Below are 27,513 nucleotides of genomic sequence, written 5' to 3' on the forward strand. Positions count from 1 at the left end.
GTATAAGACCTGTACAGGAACCCCCGGCACCACATGACTCTCAGTATAAGACCTGTACAGGAACCTCAGGCACCACATGACTCTCAGTATAAGACCTGTACAGGAACCTCAGGCACCACATGACTCTCAGTATAAGACCTGTACAGGAACCCCCGGCACCACATGACTCTCAGTATAAGACCTGTACAGGAACCTCAGGCACCACATGACTCTCAGTATAAGACCTGTACAGGAACCTCAGGCACCACATGACTCTCAGTATAAGACCTGTACAGGAACCCCCGGCACCACATGACTCTCAGTATAAGACCTGTACAGGAACCCCCGGCACCACATGACTCTCAGTATAAGACCTGTACAGGAACCCCCGGCACCACATGACTCTCAGTATAAGACCTGTACAGGAACCCCCGGTACCACATGACTCTCAGTATAAGACCTGTACAGGAACCCCCGGCACCACATGACTCTCAGTATAAGACCTGTACAGGAACCCCCGGCACCACATGACTCTCAGTATAAGACCTGTACAGGAACCCCCGGTACCACATGACTCTCAGTATAAGACCTGTACAGGAACCCCCGGCACCACATGACTCTCAGTATAAGACCCGTACAGGAACCCCCGGCACCACGTGACTCTCAGTATAAGACCTGTACAGGAACCCCCGGCACCACGTGACTCTCAGTATAAGACCTGTACAGGAACCCCCGGCACCACATGACTCTCAGTATAAGACCTGTACAGGAACCCCCGGCACCACATGACTCTCAGTATAAGACCTGTACAGGAACCTCAGGCACCACATGACTCTCAGTATAAGACCTGTACAGGAACCCCCGGCACCACATGACTCTCAGTATGAGACGTGTACAGGAACCCCCGGCACCACATGACTCTCAGTATAAGACCTGTACAGGAACCCCCGGCACCACATGACTCTCAGTATAAGACCTGTACAGGAACCCCCGGCACCACATGACTCTCAGTATAAGACCTGTACAGGAACCCCCGGCACCACATGACTCTCAGTATAAGACCTGTACAGGAACCCCCGGCACCACATGACTCTCAGTATAAGACCTGTACAGGAACCTCAGGCACCACATGACTCTCAGTATAAGACCTGTACAGGAACCCCCGGCACCACATGACTCTCAGTATGAGACGTGTACAGGAACCCCCGGCACCACATGACTCTCAGTATAAGACCTGTACAGGAACCCCCGGCACCACATGACTCTCAGTATGAGACGTGTACAGGAACCCCCGGCACCACATGACTCTCAGTATGAGACGTGTACAGGAACCCCCGGCACCACATGACTCTCAGTATAAGACCTGTACAGGAACCCCCGGCACCACATTACTCTCAGTATGAGACGTGTACAGGAACCCCCGGCACCACATGACTCTCAGTATAAGACCTGTACAGGAACCCCCGGCACCACATGACTCTCAGTATAAGACCATTGAGCTTCAGATTCTGGGTCACACCAGCAACGCTCTGATTTGAGCTGAAATAAAGTCATGTTTCAGACGAGGCAAACCCCAGCGTGTGTGAACAACCTAATCATGAGTTTCAGACATTGATTTCTTCCTGATTTCAAGACCTTTCTCCATTCAAATTCCTTTGATTTGAATTGTGCTATTGATTTCAACAACAATCCACCATTTCCAGGCCAAATAGTTCAAATCCTTACGCTTGAAACACTTTAATAAGACTTTTGGCGACACAGGCACATTTGATTCTCAAAGAGGATAACTAAATGTGGCCAATCACGTGGAGTTTGTTTGGATGATCAGAAAAGACTGAGCGGTACCTTGAGCTGCTCCAGGTCAGGCCGCTCCATGCTGACCACGGCGGCCAGCAGCTGCTCCTCCAGACCGTCCCTGGTCACAGTGAAGTTGATGAGGGTGCACTGGGCCTGCAGCTCGGGCTGGTAGTGAGGGCTGGCCAGCTTGGTGTGCAGAATGAGCCGGAAACGTGGGTTGTACTCACACTCCTTGTCACCGATCTTTATGCAACTGTGAAAAGAAGAGAATGAATTCATGTTAAATGTGTAAGCTGTCAAAATGTAAAAGATGGTGTACATGGGACTTACATTAGCCGAGTCTCGTTCAATTAAATCAATAATTAATGAAGACAAAGCGGCAGCAAAGTTCTCGATGAATAATCACAGCAGTACGTTAGCATGTTAGCCTTTAGCGTACCACCTGGGACATCTATACGTTTATAAAAGTAAGTGCTTTTGTCTCTAAGCTAATGCTAACATACAATAAGGTCATTATGTGGTCATTCACATTACAAAAAAATGTGACTGCTCGATGTGTCGCGCATGCGCACAAATGAACACGTCACATGAAGCGCACAGTGTTTACGGAAGTAAAAAAGCCACGTGACCCGGACGTGTCCGCTCCTTTCGTTGATGGCCTTTTTTTCTTTCAATTTCATAAAAAGGCTATTTATTTTTGCGGTGTCCTTGCAGCCAGGAGCACTTCATCCCTCACAATCTCCTCAAATTCTGCCCATTTACCAATATAACACTCTATTTTAGCTAGTTTACTTGATTTGCACCTCGTATATTGATCAGTTCACAAACTTCTTCCTTTTCCACTGAGAGTTTCCGGCTCCTTTGTCTGACATTTCTTTCCACTTTCTCTTTGTTTTCTGCAGCTTTGACTCAGAAATGTCATGTTTATTCCAGAATGTTGCCTATTGATGGTGTTTAGGTCGGATGAACGGGACCTGAGCGTTCAGACTGAAGTCACATCCTACAAGGGCAGATACTTATGGAATTCATTTCCACCAAAATTGGGTGTGCGCCGTTCACACCGTCGGATGAATCAGATCCAGGTCACATGACACAGATCCAGGTCACATGACACAGACTTAATGTCAACAATACATGTCATGTTCAAATAACAGCAAACTGAACATTCTATTTACGTTTATCAAGTTTGTCTGTTTTATATTTAAGTTCATGTATGTTAGCCTTTAGCATATCATGTTAGCCTTTAGCTTGTCATTTTAGCCTTTAGCATGTCATGTTAGCCTTTAGCTTGTCATTTTAGCCTTTAGCATGTCATGTTAGCCTTTAGCTTGTCATTTTAGCCTTTAGCATGTCATGTTAGCCTTTAGCATGTCATGTTAGCCTTTAGCATGTCATGTTAGCCTTTAGCTTGTCATGTTAGCCTTTAGCATATCATGTAAGCCTTTAGCATGTCATGTTAGCCTTTAGCTTGTCATTTTAGCCTTTAGCATGTCAGGTTAGCCTTTAGCTTGTCAGGTTAGCCTTTAGCATGTCATGTTAGCCTTTAGCTTGTCATGTTAGCCTTTAGCATATCATGTTAGCCTTTAGCTTGTCATGTTAGCCTTTAGCTTGTCATGTTAGCCTTTAGCATGTCATGTTAGCCTTTAGCTTGTCATGTTAGCCTTTAGCATGTCATGTTAGCCTTTAGCTTGTCATGTTAACCTTTAGCTTGTCATGTTAGCCTTTAGCATGTAATGTTAGCCTTTAGCTTGTCATATTAGCCTTTAGCTTGTCATGTTAGCCTTTAGCTTGTCATTTTAGCCTTTAGCATGTCATGTTAGCCTTTAGCTTGTCAAGTTAGCCTTTAGCATGTCATGTTAGCCTTTTGCTTGTCATGTTAACCTTTAGCTTGTCATGTTAGCCTTTAGCATGTCATGTTAGCCTTTAGCTTGTCATATTAGCCTTTAGCTTGTCATGTTAGCCTTTAGCATGTCATGTTAGCCTTTAGCTTGTCATGTAAGCCTTTAGCATGTCATGTTAGCCTTTGGCTTGTCATTTTAGCCTTTAGCATGTCATGTTAGCCTTTAGCTTGTCATTTTAGCCTTTAGCTTGTCATGTTAACCTTTAGCTTGTCATGTTAACCTTTAGCATGTCATTTTAGCCTTTAGCTTGTCATGTTAGCCTTTAGCATGTCATGTTAGCCTTTAGCTTGTCATGTAAGCCTTTAGCATGTCATGTTAGCCTTTAGCTTGTCATTTTAGCCTTTAGCATGTCATGTTAGCCTTTAGCTTGTCATTTTAGCCTTTAGCTTGTCATGTTAACCTTTAGCTTGTCATGTTAGCCTTTAGCTTGTCAGGCTAATTCTGAAGAATGACTGGAACAAGAAGTGAAGATCTGGCCTTTGACAGCAACTGAAACTAGCTGGATCTACTGTGAAAAGCAGAGCTTCCATCAGAAAATCTGCAGCTTTAAAAAGGGCTTGAAACAAAGTCACAGCTGCGTCTGTAAAATGCACGTTTAGTTGAACTTTCAACTTTAAGACCAACGTCAGAATCAAAGTTCATTTCAATTTGAAGAAATAAAGGCGCTGGATCTCTCCACTTTCTAATGTGCCAAAGTGGATAATACATCCAACTGTTTAAATTCACAGCTTATAATAATAATAATAATAATAATAATAACTTTTATTTATATAGCGCTTTTCAGTGACCCAAAGACGCTGAACATAATAAAAAAGGGGGGGTATTTACAGACAGGGGGGACAACACGTACAATACACATTTATATACAGATAAAATGAACAAGACAGAAGAAGTAGAGAGAGAAAGATGGGGATGTAACAGGGGGTAGAAGAGTAGGCAATGGGGTAGAGGAGGCTAGGGGTAGGGGAGGTCATAGGCTTGGGTGAAGAGGTATGTTTTTAGGTGGGATTTGAATGTTGTGAGTGAGGGAGAGTGGCGGACAGGTTGGGGGAGGGAGTTCCAGAGTCGGGGTGCTGTTCGGGAGAATGCTCTGTCGCCAAAAGTTTTGAGTCGGGATGTTGGTGCAGTCAGGGTGAGAGAGGAGGAGGATCGGAGAGCTCGGGTGGGGCGGTGGGGGATGAGGAGGTCAGACAGGTAGGGGGGGGCAAGGTGGTGAAGAGCTTTGAAGGTGAGGAGGAGTATTTTAAAGTTTATGCGCTGCTTGATGGGGAGAGAGTGGAGAGAGCGGAGAACGGGAGTGATGTGTTCACGGGACCGGGTGTGGGTGAGGAGGCGGGTGTGGGTGAGGAGGCGGGTGTGGGTGAGGAGGAGGGTGTGGGTGAGGAGGAGGGTGTGGGTGAGGAGGCGGGTGTGGGTGAGGAGGCGGGTGTGGGTGAGGAGGCGGGTGTGGGTGAGGAGGAGGGTGTGGGTGAGAAGGCGGGTGTGGGTGAGGAGGCGGGCAGCGGAGTTTTGGACCATTTGGAGTCTATGGAGGGAATGGGAGGAGATGCCAGTGAGGAGGGAGTTGCAGTAGTCGAGGCGGGAGGAGATGAAGGCATGGATGAGGGATTCAGCAGCGGGGAGGGTGAGGCAGTGTCGGATTTTGGCGATGCGGCGGAGGTGGAAGTATGAGGTCTTGACGATGTGGCTGACATGGGGAGTGAAGGAGAGGGTGGGGTCCATGATGACACCGAGATTGCGTACCAGGGTAGAGGGGGTGATGGTCGAGGTGTCCTTGCTGAGTGAAAAGGGACCAGTTTTATTGAGAGTGGATTTGGTGCCAATGAGGAGGAGCTCTGTTTTGTCACTGTTCAGTTTGAGGAAGTTGAGAGTGAGCCATGATTTTATTGTAGAGATGCAGGTTTCAATGTGGCTGAGGGGAGGGTTTTGGGTGGATTTGGTGGTGAGGTATATCTGGGTGTCGTCAGCGTAGCAGTGAAAGTCCAGGTTGAGTTGGCGGAGGATGTGACCAAGGGGGAAGATGTAGCAGATGAAGAGGAGGGGGCCGAGGACTGAGCCCTGGGGGACCCCTGTGTTACTGGGGAGAGGGTGGATGAGTGACCGGAGAGGGAAATGAACTCTTGCCTGTTGGTGAGGTAGGATGTGAGCCAGTCAAGTGCAGAGCCCTCAACACCCAGTTGGCGCAGCCTTTGTAGGAGGATGGAATGGTTTATAGTGTCAAAGGCTGCGCTGAGGTCTAGTAGTAACAGGATGTTGAGGGCCCCGGAGTCTGCAGAGGTGAGGAGATCGTTGAGTACTTTGACCAGGGCTGTTTCAGTGCTGTGAAGTGGGCGGAAGCCAGATTGGAGGGGTTATACTTCATTTGAGATTGGACCCACACGTGTCCATCGCCGTCAGGTGGATGGACCTGACGACGGGTGAAGTCACTGCTTCTCTTGAGCTGATGTCACTTGAACTCTGAGGCGTCAGTGACGAGACGACATCTAGAACCTGGTGTCACAGTCTGGAGCAGGACAAGCAGGACGTCCTGTCCCACCAAGAGGAACCCTGCCCTCCTCAAAGCTGCTCATGCATCGTCTGCTCTGGGACAGACCCAACCACAGCCCGACAACTCAAGCCAGTGATAAATGACACGGCATTAAACTTTGTATTGATTATGTTATGTAGGAAATTCACATTGAACGTTTTGGATTGGATTTAGATTCTAATGCAGCAGCTTCAACATCACAGAGAGAAAAAGCAGACCTCCTGACTCACATACCTGCCCTTTTTGATGGTCTCACGTCCCAACAGCGAGCCCAGGACGGGATCCAGAGTCTCCTCCATGTTTTCAATCAGGACAACTTCTCCTGCTGCCAGCGCCCTCTCAAGGACATCCAGGTAACTGCACACAACGTCCCACACGTGAAGAGCCCAGAGCATCCAACCAGAGCGTTTAATTATGATTATCATTATTATTAGGCAAAATACCACTGATAAATGGATAATAAAATGGATATTAGTCGATTGGTAAAACATTGTATTTCCAAAAGAACATTTGTTATTTAGTTTGCATATTACAAATGTTTCAGCGGTCATGGTTTTAAATTCAGCCTTTGGGCTAGAGTTAGTGAGGAGCATTTGCCCCGGAGCCGTCTCTCTGAGACATTGTGTCCAGGAGCCGTCTCTCTGAGACATTGTGTCCAGGAGCCGTCTCTCTCAGACATTGTGTCCAGGAGCCGTCTCTCTCAGACATTGTGTCCAGGAGCCGTCTCTCTCAGACATTGTTTCCAGGAGCCGTCTCGCTCAGACATTGTGTCCAGGAGCCGTCTCTCTCAGACATTGTTTCCAGGAGCCGTCTCGCTCAGACATTGTGTCCAGGAGCCGTCTCGCTCAGACATTGTGTCCAGGAGCCGTCTCTCTCAGACATTGTTTCCAGGAGCCGTCTCGCTCAGACATTGTGTCCAGGAGCCGTCTCTCTCAGACATTGTTTCCAGGAGCCGTCTCGCTCAGACATTGTGTCCAGGAGCCGTCTCTCTCAGACATTGTGTCCAGGAGCCGTCTCGCTCAGACATTGTGTCCAGGAGCCGTCTCGCTCAGACATTGTGTCCAGGAGCCGTCTCGCTCAGACATTGTGTCCAGGAGCCGTCTCTCTGAGACATTGTGTCCAGGAGCCGTCTCGCTCAGACATTGAACCTGAAACAAACCAGGACAACACCAGGAGGAAGAAGAGACTAAAGTCTGATCCGACTGGAGTGAAGTGACTTTACGTCATAAACATGACTAAAATGACCCCGCCTCCCTTTACACTTTGCACTGACCCTCTCTGTCCGATGCGGATGACCATCAGGCTGTCGCCGTATCTGTTCTTGACCCACTTGAGGCCCTGGAGCTGGGGGTCCACCATGAGGGGCCAGCGCTGGCACGAGCTCAGGATGGTGGCGTTCTCCGTGGACATGCGGTCGGCCGGCAGACCCTGGTTCTGCCAGGCCGCCACGTCCGCATCGTCCGTCAGCATGGTCAGGAGGTCCAGGTCAGGGGTCACAGGGATGGGTACCTGACACAAGGGGCCAGTCTGTAAGTGTGATATTGTGATGTATTTGAAGTATCTGAGCCTAAAAGTCTTAAAGACGACTCCAAAGCCAGGGTTGAGACATTTGGCAGTGCATTAAACAACATGTTGTGTTTTTAGTGTTACGCTATAACACACAGAGATCTAATCATGATCATTACATTTTCATTCGCGTCGATATTTGTCGTGGGTGCGATGAACACGATTTTCTTTGCACTTTGTAGTACAATAATATTTGAGCTGCCAATGTCAAACAAGCACATTTCACTGTTCATAAAATATGCAAATGAAGCGTTTCTTATTCTTTGTGACGCTAAATATTATAATGAGCCATATTTAGAATCCTTAAAACATTATAGTTCATGGAACTCCTTCCATTGAATCCAAACGCAGCAAAGGTAGAATAAATGTTCGGAGATAATCTGCACTTTACAGATGGTCTTAAAGGCTCTTATTGACTTTCAAATATGAAGGACTTATTATCATTTCATTAAAAGTCTCCTGACAGAGACAGAGACAGAGACAGAGACGGAGACGAGATCTTCAGTTTGAGGCACAGAAGGTTCTTCACACGACCTGAGCACCAACATGAACAATGACAAGCAGTTATGATGGTGTTGTACTCATCACCCTCATCGCCCCGACGACATCATCCTCATCGCCCCGACGACATCATCGCCCCGACGACATCACCCTCATCGCCCCGACGACATCATCCTCATCGCCCCGACGACATCATCGCCCCGACGACATCATCCTCATCGCCCCGACGACATCACCCTCATCGCCCCGACGACATCATCGCCCCGACGACACCACCCTCATCGCCCCGACGACATCATCGCCCCGACGACACCACCCTCATCGCCCCGACGACATCATCGCCCCGACGACATCACCCTCATCGCCCCGACGACATCATCGCCCCGACGACACCACCCTCATCGCCCCGACGACATCATTGCCCCGACGACACCACCCTCATCGCCCCGACGACACCACCCTCATCGCCCCGACGACACCACCCTCATCGCCATGACGACACCACCCTCATCGCCATGACGACACCACCCTCATCGCCATGACGACACCACCCTCATCGCCATGACGACACCACCCTCATCGCCATGACGACACCACCCTCATCCAGGCTATGAAGTGCACACACTTCATAGCCTGGCCGGCCTCACTGCGTCCACATCCAGCATTAGGCTGAACAGATTCTAATTTCAATCTACATTTGATACTAAAGAAGAGCCTGTGATGAACAATAGATATTCATATATATGAATATCATATATATATATATATATATATATATATATATATATATATATATGAATATCATATATATATATATATATATATATATATATATATATATATATATATATATATATATGAATATCATATATATATATGCATATCATTTATCACTCCACCTGCTCAATTAAAATGGACTGAGGGACCCTTTTCTGCACATCCAGGAATGTGCTTCAGAATGACATGTTAAGCCGCTCAGGCGCTCAGACCTGCAGCTGGTGGAAGAATGGCCTCCACCAATGCTCCATCAGAGACGTCCTGAAGCTCCTGGTGAAGTATCCCAGGTACGAGACGAAGGCCGTGATGAGCAGGACGTCTCCACACAAACTGTTCTCCTGCTGCTGGAAACTGTGCACGGCCTCCGCCCAGCGCACGTTCTCTGACGCCAGACCGCCCACCTGCAAGACACGTACCATTACTGCACTTAAAATTACTGCACGTACCATTACTGCACGTACCATTACTGCACGTACCATTACTGCACGTACCATTACTGCACTTACCATTACTGCACCTACCATTACTGCACGTACCATTACTGCACGTACCATTACTGCATTTACCATTAATGCAGACGCACTTACGATTACTGCAAACGCACTTACGATTACTGCAAACGCACTTAGGATTACTGCAAACGCACTTACGATTACTGCAAACGCACTTACAATTACTGCAAACGCACTTACAATTACTGCAAACGCACTCACGATTACTGCAAACGCACTTAGGATTACTGCAAACACACTTACGATTACTGCAAACACACTTACGGTTACTGCAAACGCACTTACGGTTACTGCAAACGCACTTAGGATTACTGCAAACACACTTACGATTACTGCAAACGCACCCACGATTACTGCAAACACACTTACGATTACTGCAAACGTACTTACGATTACTGAAAACGCACTCACGGTTACTGCAAACGCACTTACGATTACTGCAAACGCACTTACGATTACTGCAAACGCACTCACGATTACTGCAAACGCACTTACGATTACTGCAAACGCACTTACGATTACTGCAAACGCACTCACGATTACTGCAAACGCACTTACGATTACTGCAAACGCACTCACGATTACTGCAAACGCACTTACGATTATTGCAAACGCACTTACGATTACTGCAAACGCACTTACGATTACTGCAAACACACTTACGATTACTGCAAACGCACTTACGGTTACTGCAAACGCACTTACGATTATTGCAAACGCACTTACAATTACTCCAAACGCACTTACGATTACTGCAAACGCACTCACGATTACTGCAAACGCACTTACGGTTACTGCAAACGCACTTAAGATTACTGCAAACACACTTACGATTACTGCAAACGCACTCACGATTACTGCAAACACACTTACGGTTACTGCAAACGCACTTACGATTACTGCAAACGCACTCACGATTACTGCAAACACACTTACGGTGACTGCAAACGCACTTAAGATTACTGCAAACACACTTACGATTACTGCAAACGCACCCACGATTACTGCAAACGCACTTACGATTACTGAAAACGCACTCACGATTACTGCAAACGCACTTAAGATTACTGCAAACGCACTCACGATTACTGCAAACACACTTACCATTACTGCAAACACACTTACGATTACTGCAAACGCACTTACGATTACTGCAAACGCACTCACGATTACTGCAAACGCACTTACGATTACTGCAAACGCACTTACGATTACTGCAAACGCACTTACGGTTACTGCAAACGCACTTAGGATTACTGCAAACGCACTCACGATTACTGCAAACGCACTTACGATTACTGCAAACGCACTCACGATTACTGCAAACGCACTCACGATTACTGCAAACGCACTCACGATTATTGCAAACGCACTTACGATTATTGCAAACGCACTTACGATTACTGCAAACACACTCATCATTACTGCAAACACACTCACGATTATTGCAAACGCACTTCCGATTACTGCAAACGCACTTACGGTTACTGCAAACGCACTTAAGATTACTGCAAACGCACTTACGATTACTGCAAACGCACTTAAGATTACTGCAAACGCACTCACGATTACTGCAAACGCACTTACGATTACTGCAAACACACTTACGATTACTGCAAACGCACTTACGGTTACTGCAAACGCACTTACGATTACTGCAAACACACTCATCATTACTGCAAACACACTCACGATTATTGCAAACGCACTTCCGATTACTGCAAACGCACTTACGGTTACTGCAAACGCACTTAAGATTACTGCAAACGCACTTACGATTACTGCAAACGCACTTAAGATTACTGCAAACGCACTCACGATTACTGCAAACGCACTTACGATTACTGCAAACACACTTACGATTACTGCAAACGCACTTACGGTTACTGCAAACGCACTTAAGATTACTGCAAACGCACTTAGGATTACTGCAAACACACTTACGATTACTGCAAACGCACTTACGATTACTGCAAACGCACTTACGATTACTGCAAACGCACTTACGATTACTGCAAACGCACTTACGGTTACTGCAAACGCACTCACGATTAATGCAAACGCACTCACGATTACTGCAAACGCACTCACGATTACTGCAAACGCACTCACGATTACTGCAAACGCACTCACGATTACTGCAAACGCACTCACGATTACTGCAAACGCACTCATCATTACCGCAAACGCACATACGATTACTGCAAACGCACTTACGATTACTGCAAACGCACTTACGGTTACTGCAAACGCACTCACGATTACTGAAAACACACTCATCATTACCGCAAACGCACTTACGATTACTGCAAACGCACTTACGATTACTGCAAACGCACTTACGATTACTGCAAACGCACTTAGGATTACTGCAAACGCACTTAGGATTACTGCAAACGCACTTACAATTACTGCAAACGCACTCACGATTACTGCAAACGCACTTAGGATTACTGCAAACACACTTACGATTACTGCAAACACACTTACGGTTACTGCAAACGCACTTACGGTTACTGCAAACGCACTTACGATTACTGCAAACGCACTCACGATTACTGCAAACGCACTTACGATTACTGCAAACGCACTTACGATTACTGCAAACGCACTTACGGTTACTGCAAACGCACTTAGGATTACTGCAAACGCACTCACGATTACTGCAAACGCACTTACGATTACTGCAAACGCACTCACGATTACTGCAAACGCACTCACGATTACTGCAAACGCACTCACGATTATTGCAAACGCACTTACGATTATTGCAAACGCACTTACGATTACTGCAAACACACTCATCATTACTGCAAACACACTCACGATTATTGCAAACGCACTTCCGATTACTGCAAACGCACTTACGGTTACTGCAAACGCACTTAAGATTACTGCAAACGCACTTACGATTACTGCAAACGCACTTAAGATTACTGCAAACGCACTCACGATTACTGCAAACGCACTTACGATTACTGCAAACACACTTACGATTACTGCAAACGCACTTACGGTTACTGCAAACGCACTTAAGATTACTGCAAACGCACTTAGGATTACTGCAAACACACTTACGATTACTGCAAACGCACTTACGATTACTGCAAACGCACTTACGATTACTGCAAACGCACTTACGATTACTGCAAACGCACTTACGGTTACTGCAAACGCACTCACGATTAATGCAAACGCACTCACGATTACTGCAAACGCACTCACGATTACTGCAAACGCACTCACGATTACTGCAAACGCACTTACGATTACTGCAAACGCACTTACAATTACTGCAAACGCACTTATTATTACTGCAAACGCACTCACGATTACTGCAAACGCACTCACGATTACTGCAAACGCACTCACGATTACTGCAAACGCACTTACAATTACTGCAAACGCACTTAAGATTACTGCAAACGCACTTACGGTTACTGCAAACCCACTTAAGATTACTGCAAACGCACTCACGATTACTGCAAACGCACTTACGATTACTGCAAACACACTTACGGTTACTGCAAACGCACTTACGATTACTGCAAACGAACTCACGATTACTGCAAACGCACTCACGATTACTGCAAACGCACTCACGATTACTGCAAACGCACTCATCATTACCGCAAACGCACATACGATTACTGCAAACGCACTTACGATTACTGCAAACGCACTTACGGTTACTGCAAACGCACTCACGATTACTGAAAACACACTCATCATTACCGCAAACGCACTTACGATTACTGCAAACGCACTTACGATTACTGCAAACGCACTTACGATTACTGCAAACGCACTTAGGATTACTGCAAACGCACTTAGGATTACTGCAAACGCACTTACAATTACTGCAAACGCACTTACAATTACTGCAAACGCACTCACGATTACTGCAAACGCACTTAGGATTACTGCAAACACACTTACGGTTACTGCAAACGCACTTACGGTTACTGCAAACGCACTTAGGATTACTGCAAACACACTTACGATTACTGCAAACGCACCCACGATTACTGCAAACACACTTACGATTACTGCAAACGTACTTACGATTACTGAAAACGCACTCACGGTTACTGCAAACGCACTTACGATTACTGCAAACGCACTTACGATTACTGCAAACGCACTCACGATTACTGCAAACGCACTCACGATTACTGCAAACGCACTCATCATTACCGCAAACGCACATACGATTACTGCAAACGCACTTACGATTACTGCAAACGCACTTACGATTACTGCAAACGCACTTACGATTACTGCAAACGCACTTACGATTACTGCAAACGCACTCACGATTACTGCAAACGCACTTACGATTATTGCAAACGCACTTACGATTACTGCAAACGCACTTACGATTACTGCAAACACACTCACGATTACTGCAAACGCACTCACGATTACTGCAAACGCACTTAAGATTACTGCAAACGCACTTACGGTTACTGCAAACGCACTTACGATTATTGCAAACGCACTTACAATTACTCCAAACGCACTTACGATTACTGCAAACGCACTCACGATTACTGCAAACGCACTTACGGTTACTGCAAACGCACTTAAGATTACTGCAAACACACTTACGATTACTGCAAACGCACTCACGATTACTGCAAACACACTTACGGTTACTGCAAACGCACTTACGATTACTGCAAACGCACTCACGATTACTGCAAACACACTTACGGTTACTGCAAACGCACTTAAGATTACTGCAAACACACTTACGATTACTGCAAACGCACCCACGATTACTGCAAACGCACTTACGATTACTGAAAACGCACTCACGATTACTGCAAACGCACTTAAGATTACTGCAAACGCACTCACGATTACTGCAAACACACTTACCATTACTGCAAACACACTTACGATTACTGCAAACGCACTTACGATTACTGCAAACGCACTCACGATTACTGCAAACGCACTTACGATTACTGCAAACGCACTTACGATTACTGCAAACGCACTTACGGTTACTGCAAACGCACTTAGGATTACTGCAAACGCACTCACGATTACTGCAAACGCACTTACGATTATTGCAAACGCACTTACGATTATTGCAAACGCACTTACGATTACTGCAAACACACTCATCATTACTGCAAACACACTCACGATTATTGCAAACGCACTTCCGATTACTGCAAACGCACTTACGGTTACTGCAAACGCACTTAAGATTACTGCAAACGCACTTACGATTACTGCAAACGCACTTAAGATTACTGCAAACGCACTCACGATTACTGCAAACGCACTTACGATTACTGCAAACACACTTACGATTACTGCAAACGCACTTACGGTTACTGCAAACGCACTTAAGATTACTGCAAACGCACTTAGGATTACTGCAAACACACTTACGATTACTGCAAACGCACTTACGATTACTGCAAACGCACTTACGATTACTGCAAACGCACTTACGATTACTGCAAACGCACTTACGGTTACTGCAAACGCACTCACGATTAATGCAAACGCACTCACGATTACTGCAAACGCACTCACGATTACTGCAAACGCACTCACGATTACTGCAAACGCACTTACGATTACTGCAAACGCACTTACAATTACTGCAAACGCACTTATTATTACTGCAAACGCACTCACGATTACTGCAAACGCACTCACGATTACTGCAAACGCACTCACGATTACTGCAAACGCACTTACAATTACTGCAAACGCACTTAAGATTACTGCAAACGCACTTACGGTTACTGCAAACCCACTTAAGATTACTGCAAACGCACTCACGATTACTGCAAACGCACTTACGATTACTGCAAACACACTTACGGTTACTGCAAACGCACTTACGATTACTGCAAACGCACTCACGATTACTGCAAACGCACTCACGATTACTGCAAACGCACTCACGATTACTGCAAACGCACTCATCATTACCGCAAACGCACATACGATTACTGCAAACGCACTTACGATTACTGCAAACGCACTTACGGTTACTGCAAACGCACTCACGATTACTGAAAACACACTCATCATTACCGCAAACGCACTTACGATTACTGCAAACGCACTTACGATTACTGCAAACGCACTCACGATTACTGCAAACGCACTCACGATTACTGCAAACGCACTTACGGTTACTGCAAACGCACATACGATTACTGCAAACACACTTTCGATTACTGCAAACGTACTTACAATTACTGCAAACGCACTTACGATTACTGCAAACGCACTTACGGTTACTGCAAACGCACTTATTACTGCAAACGCACTCACGATTACTGCAAACGCACTTTCGATTACTGGAAACACACTTAAGATTACTGCAAACACACTTACGGTTACTGCAAACGCACTTACGGTTACTGCAAACGCACATACGATTACTGCAAACGCACTTACGATTACTGCAAACGCACTTACGATTACTGCAAACGCACTCACGATTACTGCAAACGCACTTACGATTACTGCAAACGCACTTACGATTACTGCAAACGCACTTACGGTTACTGCAAACGCACTTAGGATTACTGCAAACGCACTCACGATTACTGCAAACGCACTTACGATTACTGCAAACGCACTCACGATTACTGCAAACGCACTTAGGATTACTGCAAACGCACTCACGATTACTGCAAACGCACTTACGATTATTGCAAACGCACTTACGATTACTGCAAACACACTCATCATTACTGCAAACACACTCACGATTATTGCAAACGCACTTCCGATTACTGCAAACGCACTTACGGTTACTGCAAACGCACTTAAGATTACTGCAAACGCACTTACGATTACTGCAAACGCACTTAAGATTACTGCAAACGCACTCACGATTACTGCAAACGCACTTACAATTACTGCAAACGCACTTAAGATTACTGCAAACACACTTACGGTTACTGCAAACGCACTCACGATTACTGCAAACACACTTACGATTACTGCAAACGCACTCACGATTACTGCAAACACACTTACGGTTATTGCAAAAGCACTTACTATTACTGCAAACGCACTTACAATTACTTCAAACGCACTTACGATTACTGCAAACGCACTTACGGTTACTGCAAACGCACTTAAGATTACTGCAAACGCACTTAGGATTACTGCAAACACACTTACGATTACTGCAAACGCACTTACGATTACTGCAAACGCACTTACGATTACTGCAAACGCACTTACGGTTACTGCAAACGCACTTATTATTACTGCAAACGCACTCACGATTACTGCAAACGCACTCACGATTACTGCAAACGCACTCACGATTACTGCAAACGCACTTACAATTACTGCAAACGCACTTAAGATTACTGCAAACGCACTTACGGTTACTGCAAACCCACTTAAGATTACTGCAAACGCACTCACGATTACTGCAAACGCACTTACGATTACTGCAAACACACTTACGGTTACTGCAAACGCACTTACGATTACTGCAAACGCACTCACGATTACTGCAAACGCACTCACGATTACTGCAAACGCACTCACGATTACTGCAAACGCACTCATCATTACCGCAAACGCACATACGATTACTGCAAACGCACTTACGATTACTGCAAACGCACTTACGGTTACTGCAAACGCACTCACGATTACTGAAAACACACTCATCATTACCGCAAACGGACTTACGATTACTGCAAACGCACTTACGATTACTGCAAACGCACTCACGTTTACTGCAAACGCACTCACGATTACTGCAAACGCACTTACGGTTACTGCAAACGCACATACGATTACTGCAAACACACTTTCGATTACTGCAAACGTACTTACAATTACTGCAAACGCACTTACGATTACTGCAAACGCACTTACGGTTACTGCAAACGCACTTATTACTGCAAACGCACTCACGATTACTGCAAACGCACTTTCGATTACTGGAAACACACTTAAGATTACTGCAAACACACTTACGATTACTGCAAACGCACTTAAGATTACTACAAACACACTTACGATTACTGCAAACGCACATACGATTACTGCAAACACACTTTCGATTACTGCAAACGTACTTACAATTACTGCAAACACACTTACGATTACTGCAAACACACTTACGATTACTGCAAACGCACTTAAGATTACTACAAACGTTCTTAAGATTACTGCAAACACACTTAAGATTACTGCAAACACACTTACAATTACTGCAAACACACTTACGATTACTGCAAACGCACTCACGATTACTGCAAACGCACTCACGATTACTGCAAACGCACTCACGATTACTGCAAACACACTCATCATTACCGCAAACGCACTTACGATTACTGCAAACGCACTTACGATTACTGCAAACGCACTTACGGTTACTGCAAACGCACATACGATTACTGCAAACACACTTTCGATTACTGCAAACGTACTTACAATTACTGCAAACGCACTTACGATTACTGCAAACGCACTTATCATTACTGCAAACGCACTCACGGTTACTGCAAACGCACTCACGATTACTGCAAACGCACTTACGATTACTGCAAACGCACTTACGATTACTGCAAACGCACTCACGATTACTGCAAACGCACTTACGATTACTGCAAACGCACTTACGATTACTGCAAACGCACTTACGATTACGGCAAACGCACTTACGGTTACTGCAAACGCACTTACGGTTACTGCAAACGCACTTACGATTACTGCAAACGCACTTACGGTTACTGCAAACGCACTTACGATTACTGCAAACGCACTTACGGTTACTGCAAACGCACTTACGGTTACTGCAAACGCGTACACGATTACTGCAAACGCACTTACGGTTACTGCAAACGCACTTACGATTACTGCAAACACACTTATCATTACTGCAAACGCACTCACGGTTACTGCAAACGCACTCACGATTACTGCAAACGCACTTACGATTATTGCAAACGCACTTAAGATTACTGCAAACGCACTTACAATTACTGCAAACGCACTTACAATTACTGCAAACGCACTTACGATTACTGCAAACGCACTTACGATTACTGCAAACGCACTTACAATTACTGCAAACGCATTTAAGATTACTGCAAACGCACTTACGATTACTGCAAACGCACTTACGATTACTGCAAACGCACTTACGATTACTGCAAACACACTTAAGATTACTGCAAACGCACTTACGATTATTGCAAACGCACTTACGATTACTGCAAACGCACTTAAGATTACGGCAAACGCACTTACAATTACTGCAAAAGCACTTACGGTTACTGCAAACGCACTTACGATTACTGCAAACACACTTACGATTACTGCAAACGCACTTACGATTACTGCAAACGCACTCACGATTACTGCAAACGCACTTACGATTACTGCAAACACACTCATCATTACTGCAAACGCACTTACAATTACTGCAAACGCATTTAAGATTACTGCAAACGCACTCACGATTACTGCAAACGCACTCACGATTACTGCAAACGCACTCACGATTACTGCAAACGCACTTACGATTACTGCAAACACACTCATCATTACTGCAAACGCACTTACAATTACTGCAAACGCACTTAAGATTACTGCAAACGCACTCACGATTACTGCAAACGCACTCACGATTACTGCAAACGCACTCACGATTACTGCAAACGCACTTACAATTACTGCAAACGCACTTAAGATTACTGCAAACACACTTACGGTTACTGCAAACGCACTCACGATTACTGCAAACACACTTACGATTACTGCAAACGCACTCACGATTACTGCAAACACACTTACGGTTATTGCAAAAGCACTTACTATTACTGCAAACGCACTTACAATTACTTCAAACGCACTTACGATTACTGCAAACGCACTTACGGTTACTGCAAACGCACTTAAGATTACTGCAAACGCACTTAGGATTACTGCAAACACACTTACGATTACTGCAAACGCACTTACGATTACTGCAAACGCACTTACGATTACTGCAAACGCACTTACGGTTACTGCAAACGCACTTATTATTACTGCAAACGCACTCACGATTACTGCAAACGCACTCACGATTACTGCAAACGCACTCACGATTACTGCAAACGCACTTACAATTACTGCAAACGCACTTAAGATTACTGCAAACGCACTTACGGTTACTGCAAACCCACTTAAGATTACTGCAAACGCACTCACGATTACTGCAAACGCACTTACGATTACTGCAAACACACTTACGGTTACTGCAAACGCACTTACGATTACTGCAAACGCACTCACGATTACTGCAAACGCACTCACGATTACTGCAAACGCACTCACGATTACTGCAAACGCACTCATCATTACCGCAAACGCACATACGATTACTGCAAACGCACTTACGATTACTGCAAACGCACTTACGGTTACTGCAAACGCACTCACGATTACTGAAAACACACTCATCATTACCGCAAACGCACTTACGATTACTGCAAACGCACTTACGATTACTGCAAACGCACTCACGTTTACTGCAAACGCACTCACGATTACTGCAAACGCACTTACGGTTACTGCAAACGCACATACGATTACTGCAAACACACTTTCGATTACTGCAAACGTACTTACAATTACTGCAAACGCACTTACGATTACTGCAAACGCACTTACGGTTACTGCAAACGCACTTATTACTGCAAACGCACTCACGATTACTGCAAACGCACTTTCGATTACTGGAAACACACTTAAGATTACTGCAAACACACTTACGGTTACTGCAAACGCACATACGATTACTGCAAACACACTTTCGATTACTGCAAACGTACTTACAATTACTGCAAACACACTTACGATTACTGCAAACACACTTACGATTACTGCAAACGCACTTAAGATTACTACAAACGTTCTTAAGATTACTGCAAACACACTTAAGATTACTGCAAACACACTTACAATTACTGCAAACACACTTACGATTACTGCAAACGCACTCACGATTACTGCAAACGCACTCACGATTACTGCAAACGCACTCACGATTACTGCAAACACACTCATCATTACCGCAAACGCACTTACGATTACTGCAAACGCACTTACGATTACTGCAAACGCACTTACGGTTACTGCAAACGCACATACGATTACTGCAAACACACTTTCGATTACTGCAAACGTACTTACAATTACTGCAAACGCACTTACGATTACTGCAAACGCACTTATCATTACTGCAAACGCACTCACGGTTACTGCAAACGCACTCACGATTACTGCAAACGCACTTACGATTACTGCAAACGCACTTACGATTACTGCAAACGCACTCACGATTACTGCAAACGCACTTACGATTACTGCAAACGCACTTACGATTACTGCAAACGCACTTACGATTACGGCAAACGCACTTACGGTTACTGCAAACGCACTTACGGTTACTGCAAACGCACTTACGATTACTGCAAACGCACTTACGGTTACTGCAAACGCACTTACGATTACTGCAAACGCACTTACGGTTACTGCAAACGCACTTACGGTTACTGCAAACGCGTACACGATTACTGCAAACGCACTTACGGTTACTGCAAACGCACTTACGATTACTGCAAACACACTTATCATTACTGCAAACGCACTCACGGTTACTGCAAACGCACTCACGATTACTGCAAACGCACTTACGATTATTGCAAACGCACTTAAGATTACTGCAAACGCACTTACAATTACTGCAAACGCACTTACAATTACTGCAAACGCACTTACGATTACTGCAAACGCACTTACGATTACTGCAAACGCACTTACAATTACTGCAAACGCATTTAAGATTACTGCAAACGCACTTACGATTACTGCAAACGCACTTACGATTACTGCAAACGCACTTACGATTACTGCAAACACACTTAAGATTACTGCAAACGCACTTACGATTATTGCAAACGCACTTACGATTACTGCAAACGCACTTAAGATTACTGCAAACGCACTTACAATTACTGCAAAAGCACTTACGGTTACTGCAAACGCACTTACGATTACTGCAAACACACTTACGATTACTGCAAACGCACTTACGATTACTGCAAACGCACTCACGATTACTGCAAACGCACTTACGATTACTGCAAACACACTCATCATTACTGCAAACGCACTTACAATTACTGCAAACGCATTTAAGATTACTGCAAACGCACTCACGATTACTGCAAACGCACTCACGATTACTGCAAACGCACTCACGATTACTGCAAACGCACTTACGATTACTGCAAACACACTCATCATTACTGCAAACGCACTTACAATTACTGCAAACGCACTTAAGATTACTGCAAACGCACTCACGATTACTGCAAACGCACTCACGATTACTGCAAACGCACTCACGATTACTGCAAACGCACTCACGATTACTGCAAACGCACTTAAGATTACTGCAAACGCACTTAAGATTACTGCAAACGCACTTACGATTACTGCAAACGCACTCACGATTACTGCAAACGCACTCACGATTACTGCAAACGCACTTACGATTACTGCAAACGCACTTAGGATTACTGCAAACGCACTCACGATTACTGCAAACGCACTCACGATTACTGCAAACGCACTTAAGTTTACTGCAAACGCACTTACGATTACTGCAAACGCACTTACGATTACTGCAAACGCACTTACGGTTACTGCAAACGCACTTACGATTACTGCAAACGCACTCACGATTACTGCAAACGCACTCATCATTACTGCAAACGCACTTACAATTACTGCAAACGCACTTAAGTTTACTGCAAACGCACTTACGATTACTGCAAACGCACTTACGATTACTGCAAACGCACTTACGATTACTGCAAACGCACTTAAGATTACTGCAAACGCACTTAAGATTACTGCAAACGCACTTACGATTACTGCAAACGCACTCACGATTACTGCAAACGCACTCACGATTACTGCAAACTTACTTAGGATTACTGCAAACGCACTCACGATTACTGCAAACGCACTCACGATTACTGCAAACGCACTTAAGTTTACTGCAAACGCACTTACGATTACTGCAAACGCACTTACGATTACTGCAAACGCACTTACGGTTACTGCAAACGCACTTACGATTACTGCAAACGCACTCACGATTACTGCAAACACACTTATCATTACTGCAAACGCACTCACGATTACTGCAAACGCACTTAAGATTACTGCAAACACATTTACGATTACTGCAAACGCACTTACGATTACTGCAAACGCACTCACGATTACTGCAAACGCACTCACGATTACTGCAAACGCACTCACGATTACTGCAAACGCACTTAAGATTACTGCAAACGCACTCACGGTTACTGCAAACGCACTCACGATTACTGCAAACGCACTCACGATTTCTGCAAACGCACTTACGATTACTGCAAACACAATTACGATTACTGCAAACACACTTACGATTACTGCAAACGCACTTACGATTACTGCAAACGTTCTTACGATTACTGCAAACACACTTACGATTACTGCAAACGCACTTACGATTACTGCAAACACACTTACGATTACTGCAAACGCACTTACGATTAATGCAAACGCACTTACGGTTACTGCAAACGCACTTACGATTACTTCAAACGCACTTACGATTACTGCAAACACACTCATCATTACTGCAAACGCACTCACGATTACTGCAAACGCACTTACGATTATTGCAAACGCACTTACGGTTACTGCAAACGCACTTACGATTACTGCAAACGCACTTACGGTTACTGCAAACGCACTTAAGATTACTGCAAACGCACTTACGATTACTGCAAACGCACTCACGATTACTGCAAACGCACTTACGATTACTGCCAACGCACTTAGGATTACTGCAAACGCACTTAGGATTACTGCAAACGCACTCACGATTACTGCAAACGCACTTACGGTTACTGCAAACGCACTTAAGATTACTGCAAACGCACTCACGATTACTGCAAACACACTTAAGATTACTGCAAACGCACTTACGATTACTGCAAACGCACTCACGATTACTGCAAACGCACTTACGATTACTGCAAACGCACTTACGGTTACTGCAAACGCACTTAAGATTACTGCAAACGCACTCACGATTACTGCAAACGCACTTACGGTTACTGCAAACGCACTTAAGATTACGGCAAACGCAGTCACGATTACTGCAAACGCACCCACGATTACTGCAAACACACTTAAGATTACTGCAAACGCACTTACGATTACTGCAAACGCACTTAAGATTACTGCAAACGCACTTAGGATTACTGCAAACACACTTACGATTACTGCAAACGCACTCACGATTACTGCAAACACACTTACGGTTACTGCAAACGCACTTAAGATTACTGCAAACGCACTTAGGATTACTGCAAACACACTCACAATTACTGCAAACGCACTCACGATTACTGCAAACGCACTTACGATTACTGCAAACGCACTCACGATTACTGCAAACGCACTTACGATTACTGCAAACGCACTCACAATTACTGCAAACGCACTCACGATTACTGCAAACGCGCTTACGATTACTGCAAACGCACTCACGATTACTGCAAACGCACTCACGATTACTGCAAACGCACTTACGGTTACTGCAAACGCACTTACGATTACTCTAAACGCACTCACGATTACTGCAAACGCACTCACGATTACTGCAAACACACTTTCGATCACTGCAAACGCACTTACGATTACTGCAAACGCACTTACGATTACTGCAAACGCACTTACGATTACTGCAAACGCACTAACGATTACTGCAAACGCATTTACGATTACTGCAAACACACTCATCATTACTGCAAACGCACTCACGATTACTGCAAACGCACTTACGATTACTCCAAACGCACTTACGGTTACTGCAAACGCAATTACGGTTACTGCAAACGCACTTACGATTACTGCAAACGCACTTACGATTACTGCAAACGCACTTAAGATTACTGCAAACGCACTCACGATTATTGCAAACGCACTTACGATTACTGCAAACGCACTTATGATTACTGCAAACGCATTTACGATTACTGCAAACACACTCATCATTACTGCAAACGCACTCACGATTACTGCAAACGCACTTACGATTACTCCAAACGCACTTACGGTTACTGCAAACGCAATTACGGTTACTGCAAACGCACTTACGATTACTGCAAACGCACTTACGGTTACTGCAAACGCACTTACGGTTACTGCAAACGCACTTAAGATTACTGCAAACGCAGTCACGATTACTGCAAACACACTCATCATTACTGCAAACGCACTTACGATTACTGCAAACGCACTTACGATTACTGCAAACGCACTTACGATTACTGCAAACGCACTTACGATTATTGCAAACGCACTTACGATTACTGCAAACGCACTTACGATTACTGCAAACGCACTTAAGATTACTGCAAACGCACTTAGGATTACTGCAAACACACTTACGATTACTCCAAACGCACTTACGGTTACTGAAAACGCACTTACAGTTACTGCAAACGCACTTACGGTTACTGCAAACGCACTTAAGATTACTGCAAACGCACTCACGATTACTGCAAACGCACTTACGATTACTGCAAACACACTTACGATTATTGCAAACGCACTTACGATTATTGCAAACGCACTTAAGATTACTGCAAACACACTTAGGATTACTGCAAACACACTTACGATTACTGCAAACGGACCCACGATTACTGCAAACACACTTATGATTACTACAAACGCACCCACGATTACTGCAAACGCACTTACGATTACTGCAAACGCACTTACGATTACTGAAAACGCACTCACGATTACTGCAAACGCACTTACGATTACTGCAAACGTACTTACTATTACTGCAAACGCACTTACGATTACTGCAAACGCACTCACGATTACTGCAAACGCACTCACGATTACTGCAAACGCACTCACGATTTCTGCAAACGCACTCTCGATTACTGCAAACGCACTCACGATTACTGCAAACGCACTTACGGTTACTGCAAACGCACTTACGATTACTCCAAACGCACTTACGGTTACTGCAAACGCACTTACAGTTACTGCAAACGCACTTACGGTTACTGCAAACGCACTTAAGATTACTGCAAACGCACTCACGATTACTGCAAACGCACTCACGATTACTGCAAACGCACTTACGATTACTGCAAACGCACTTACGGTTACTGCAAACGCACTCACGATTACTGAAAACACACTCATCATTACCGCAAACGCACTTACGATTACTGCAAACGCACTTACGATTACTGCAAACGCACTTAGGATTACTGCAAACGCACTCACGATTACTGCAAACGCACTCACGATTACTGCAAACGCACTTAAGTTTACTGCAAACGCACTTACGATTACTGCAAACGCACTTACGATTACTGCAAACGCACTTACGGTTACTGCAAACGCACTTACGATTACTGCAAACGCACTCACGATTACTGCAAACGCACTCATCATTACTGCAAACGCACTTACAATTACTGCAAACGCACTTAAGTTTACTGCAAACGCACTTACGATTACTGCAAACGCACTTACGATTACTGCAAACGCACTTACGGTTACTGCAAACGCACTTACGATTACTGCAAACGCACTCACGATTACTGCAAACGCACTCACGATTACTGCAAACGCACTCACGATTACTGCAAACGCACTTACGATTACTGCAAACGCACTTAAGATTACTGCAAACGCACTTAAGATTACTGCAAACGCACTTACGATTACTGCAAACGCACTCACGATTACTGCAAACGCACTCACGATTACTGCAAACTTACTTAGGATTACTGCAAACGCACTCACGATTACTGCAAACGCACTCACGATTACTGCAAACGCACTTAAGTTTACTGCAAACGCACTTACGATTACTGCAAACGCACTTACGATTACTGCAAACGCACTTACGGTTACTGCAAACGCACTTACGATTACTGCAAACGCACTCACGATTACTGCAAACACACTTATCATTACTGCAAACGCACTCACGATTACTGCAAACGCACTTAAGATTACTGCAAACACACTTACGATTACTGCAAACGCACTTACGATTACTGCAAACGCACTCACGATTACTGCAAACGCACTCACGATTACTGCAAACGCACTCACGATTACTGCAAACGCACTTAAGATTACTGCAAACGCACTCACGGTTACTGCAAACGCACTCACGATTACTGCAAACGCACTCACGATTTCTGCAAACGCACTTACGATTACTGCAAACACACTTACGATTACTGCAAACACACTTACGATTACTGCAAACGCACTTACGATTACTGCAAACGTTCTTACGATTACTGCAAACACACTTACGATTACTGCAAACGCACTTACGATTACTGCAAACACACTTACGATTACTGCAAACGCACTTACGATTAATGCAAACGCACTTACGGTTACTGCAAACGCACTTACGATTACTGCAAACGCACTTACGATTACTGCAAACACACTCATCATTACTGCAAACGCACTCACGATTACTGCAAACGCACTTACGATTATTGCAAACGCACTTACGGTTACTGCAAACGCACTTACGATTACTGCAAACGCACTTACGGTTACTGCAAACGCACTTAAGATTACTGCAAACGCACTTACGATTACTGCAAACGCACTCACGATTACTGCAAACGCACTTACGATTACTGCAAACGCACTTAGGATTACTGCAAACGCACTCACGATTACTGCAAACGCACTTACGGTTACTGCAAACGCACTTAAGATTACTGCAAACGCACTCACGATTACTGCAAACACACTTAAGATTACTGCAAACGCACTTACGATTACTGCAAACGCACTCACGATTACTGCAAACGCA

General features: G+C 44.6%; 1 protein-coding gene across 1 annotated transcript in view; it reads right to left on the reverse strand.

Moving 5' to 3' along the window:
* The window catches only part of dnah9 (dynein, axonemal, heavy chain 9), a 649,263-nt gene that overhangs the window by 175,865 nt on the left and 445,885 nt on the right, over positions 1–27,513 (reverse strand). Inside the window, exons 60-63 of the mRNA XM_072455799.1 lie at positions 9,261–9,449; positions 7,478–7,713; positions 6,439–6,561; positions 1,825–2,029 (exon numbers count right to left, since the gene is read on the reverse strand). Of these exons, the coding sequence (XP_072311900.1) occupies positions 1,825–2,029; positions 6,439–6,561; positions 7,478–7,713; positions 9,261–9,449 (753 nt within the window). The remainder of the gene's footprint in view (positions 1–1,824; positions 2,030–6,438; positions 6,562–7,477; positions 7,714–9,260; positions 9,450–27,513) is intronic.

This window comes from Eucyclogobius newberryi, unplaced genomic scaffold (assembly GCF_026437365.1).
Source record: "Eucyclogobius newberryi isolate DKJ021-1_F unplaced genomic scaffold, fEucNew1.0.hap1 SCAF_20, whole genome shotgun sequence".
Lineage (NCBI taxonomy): Eukaryota > Metazoa > Chordata > Actinopteri > Gobiiformes > Gobiidae > Eucyclogobius > Eucyclogobius newberryi.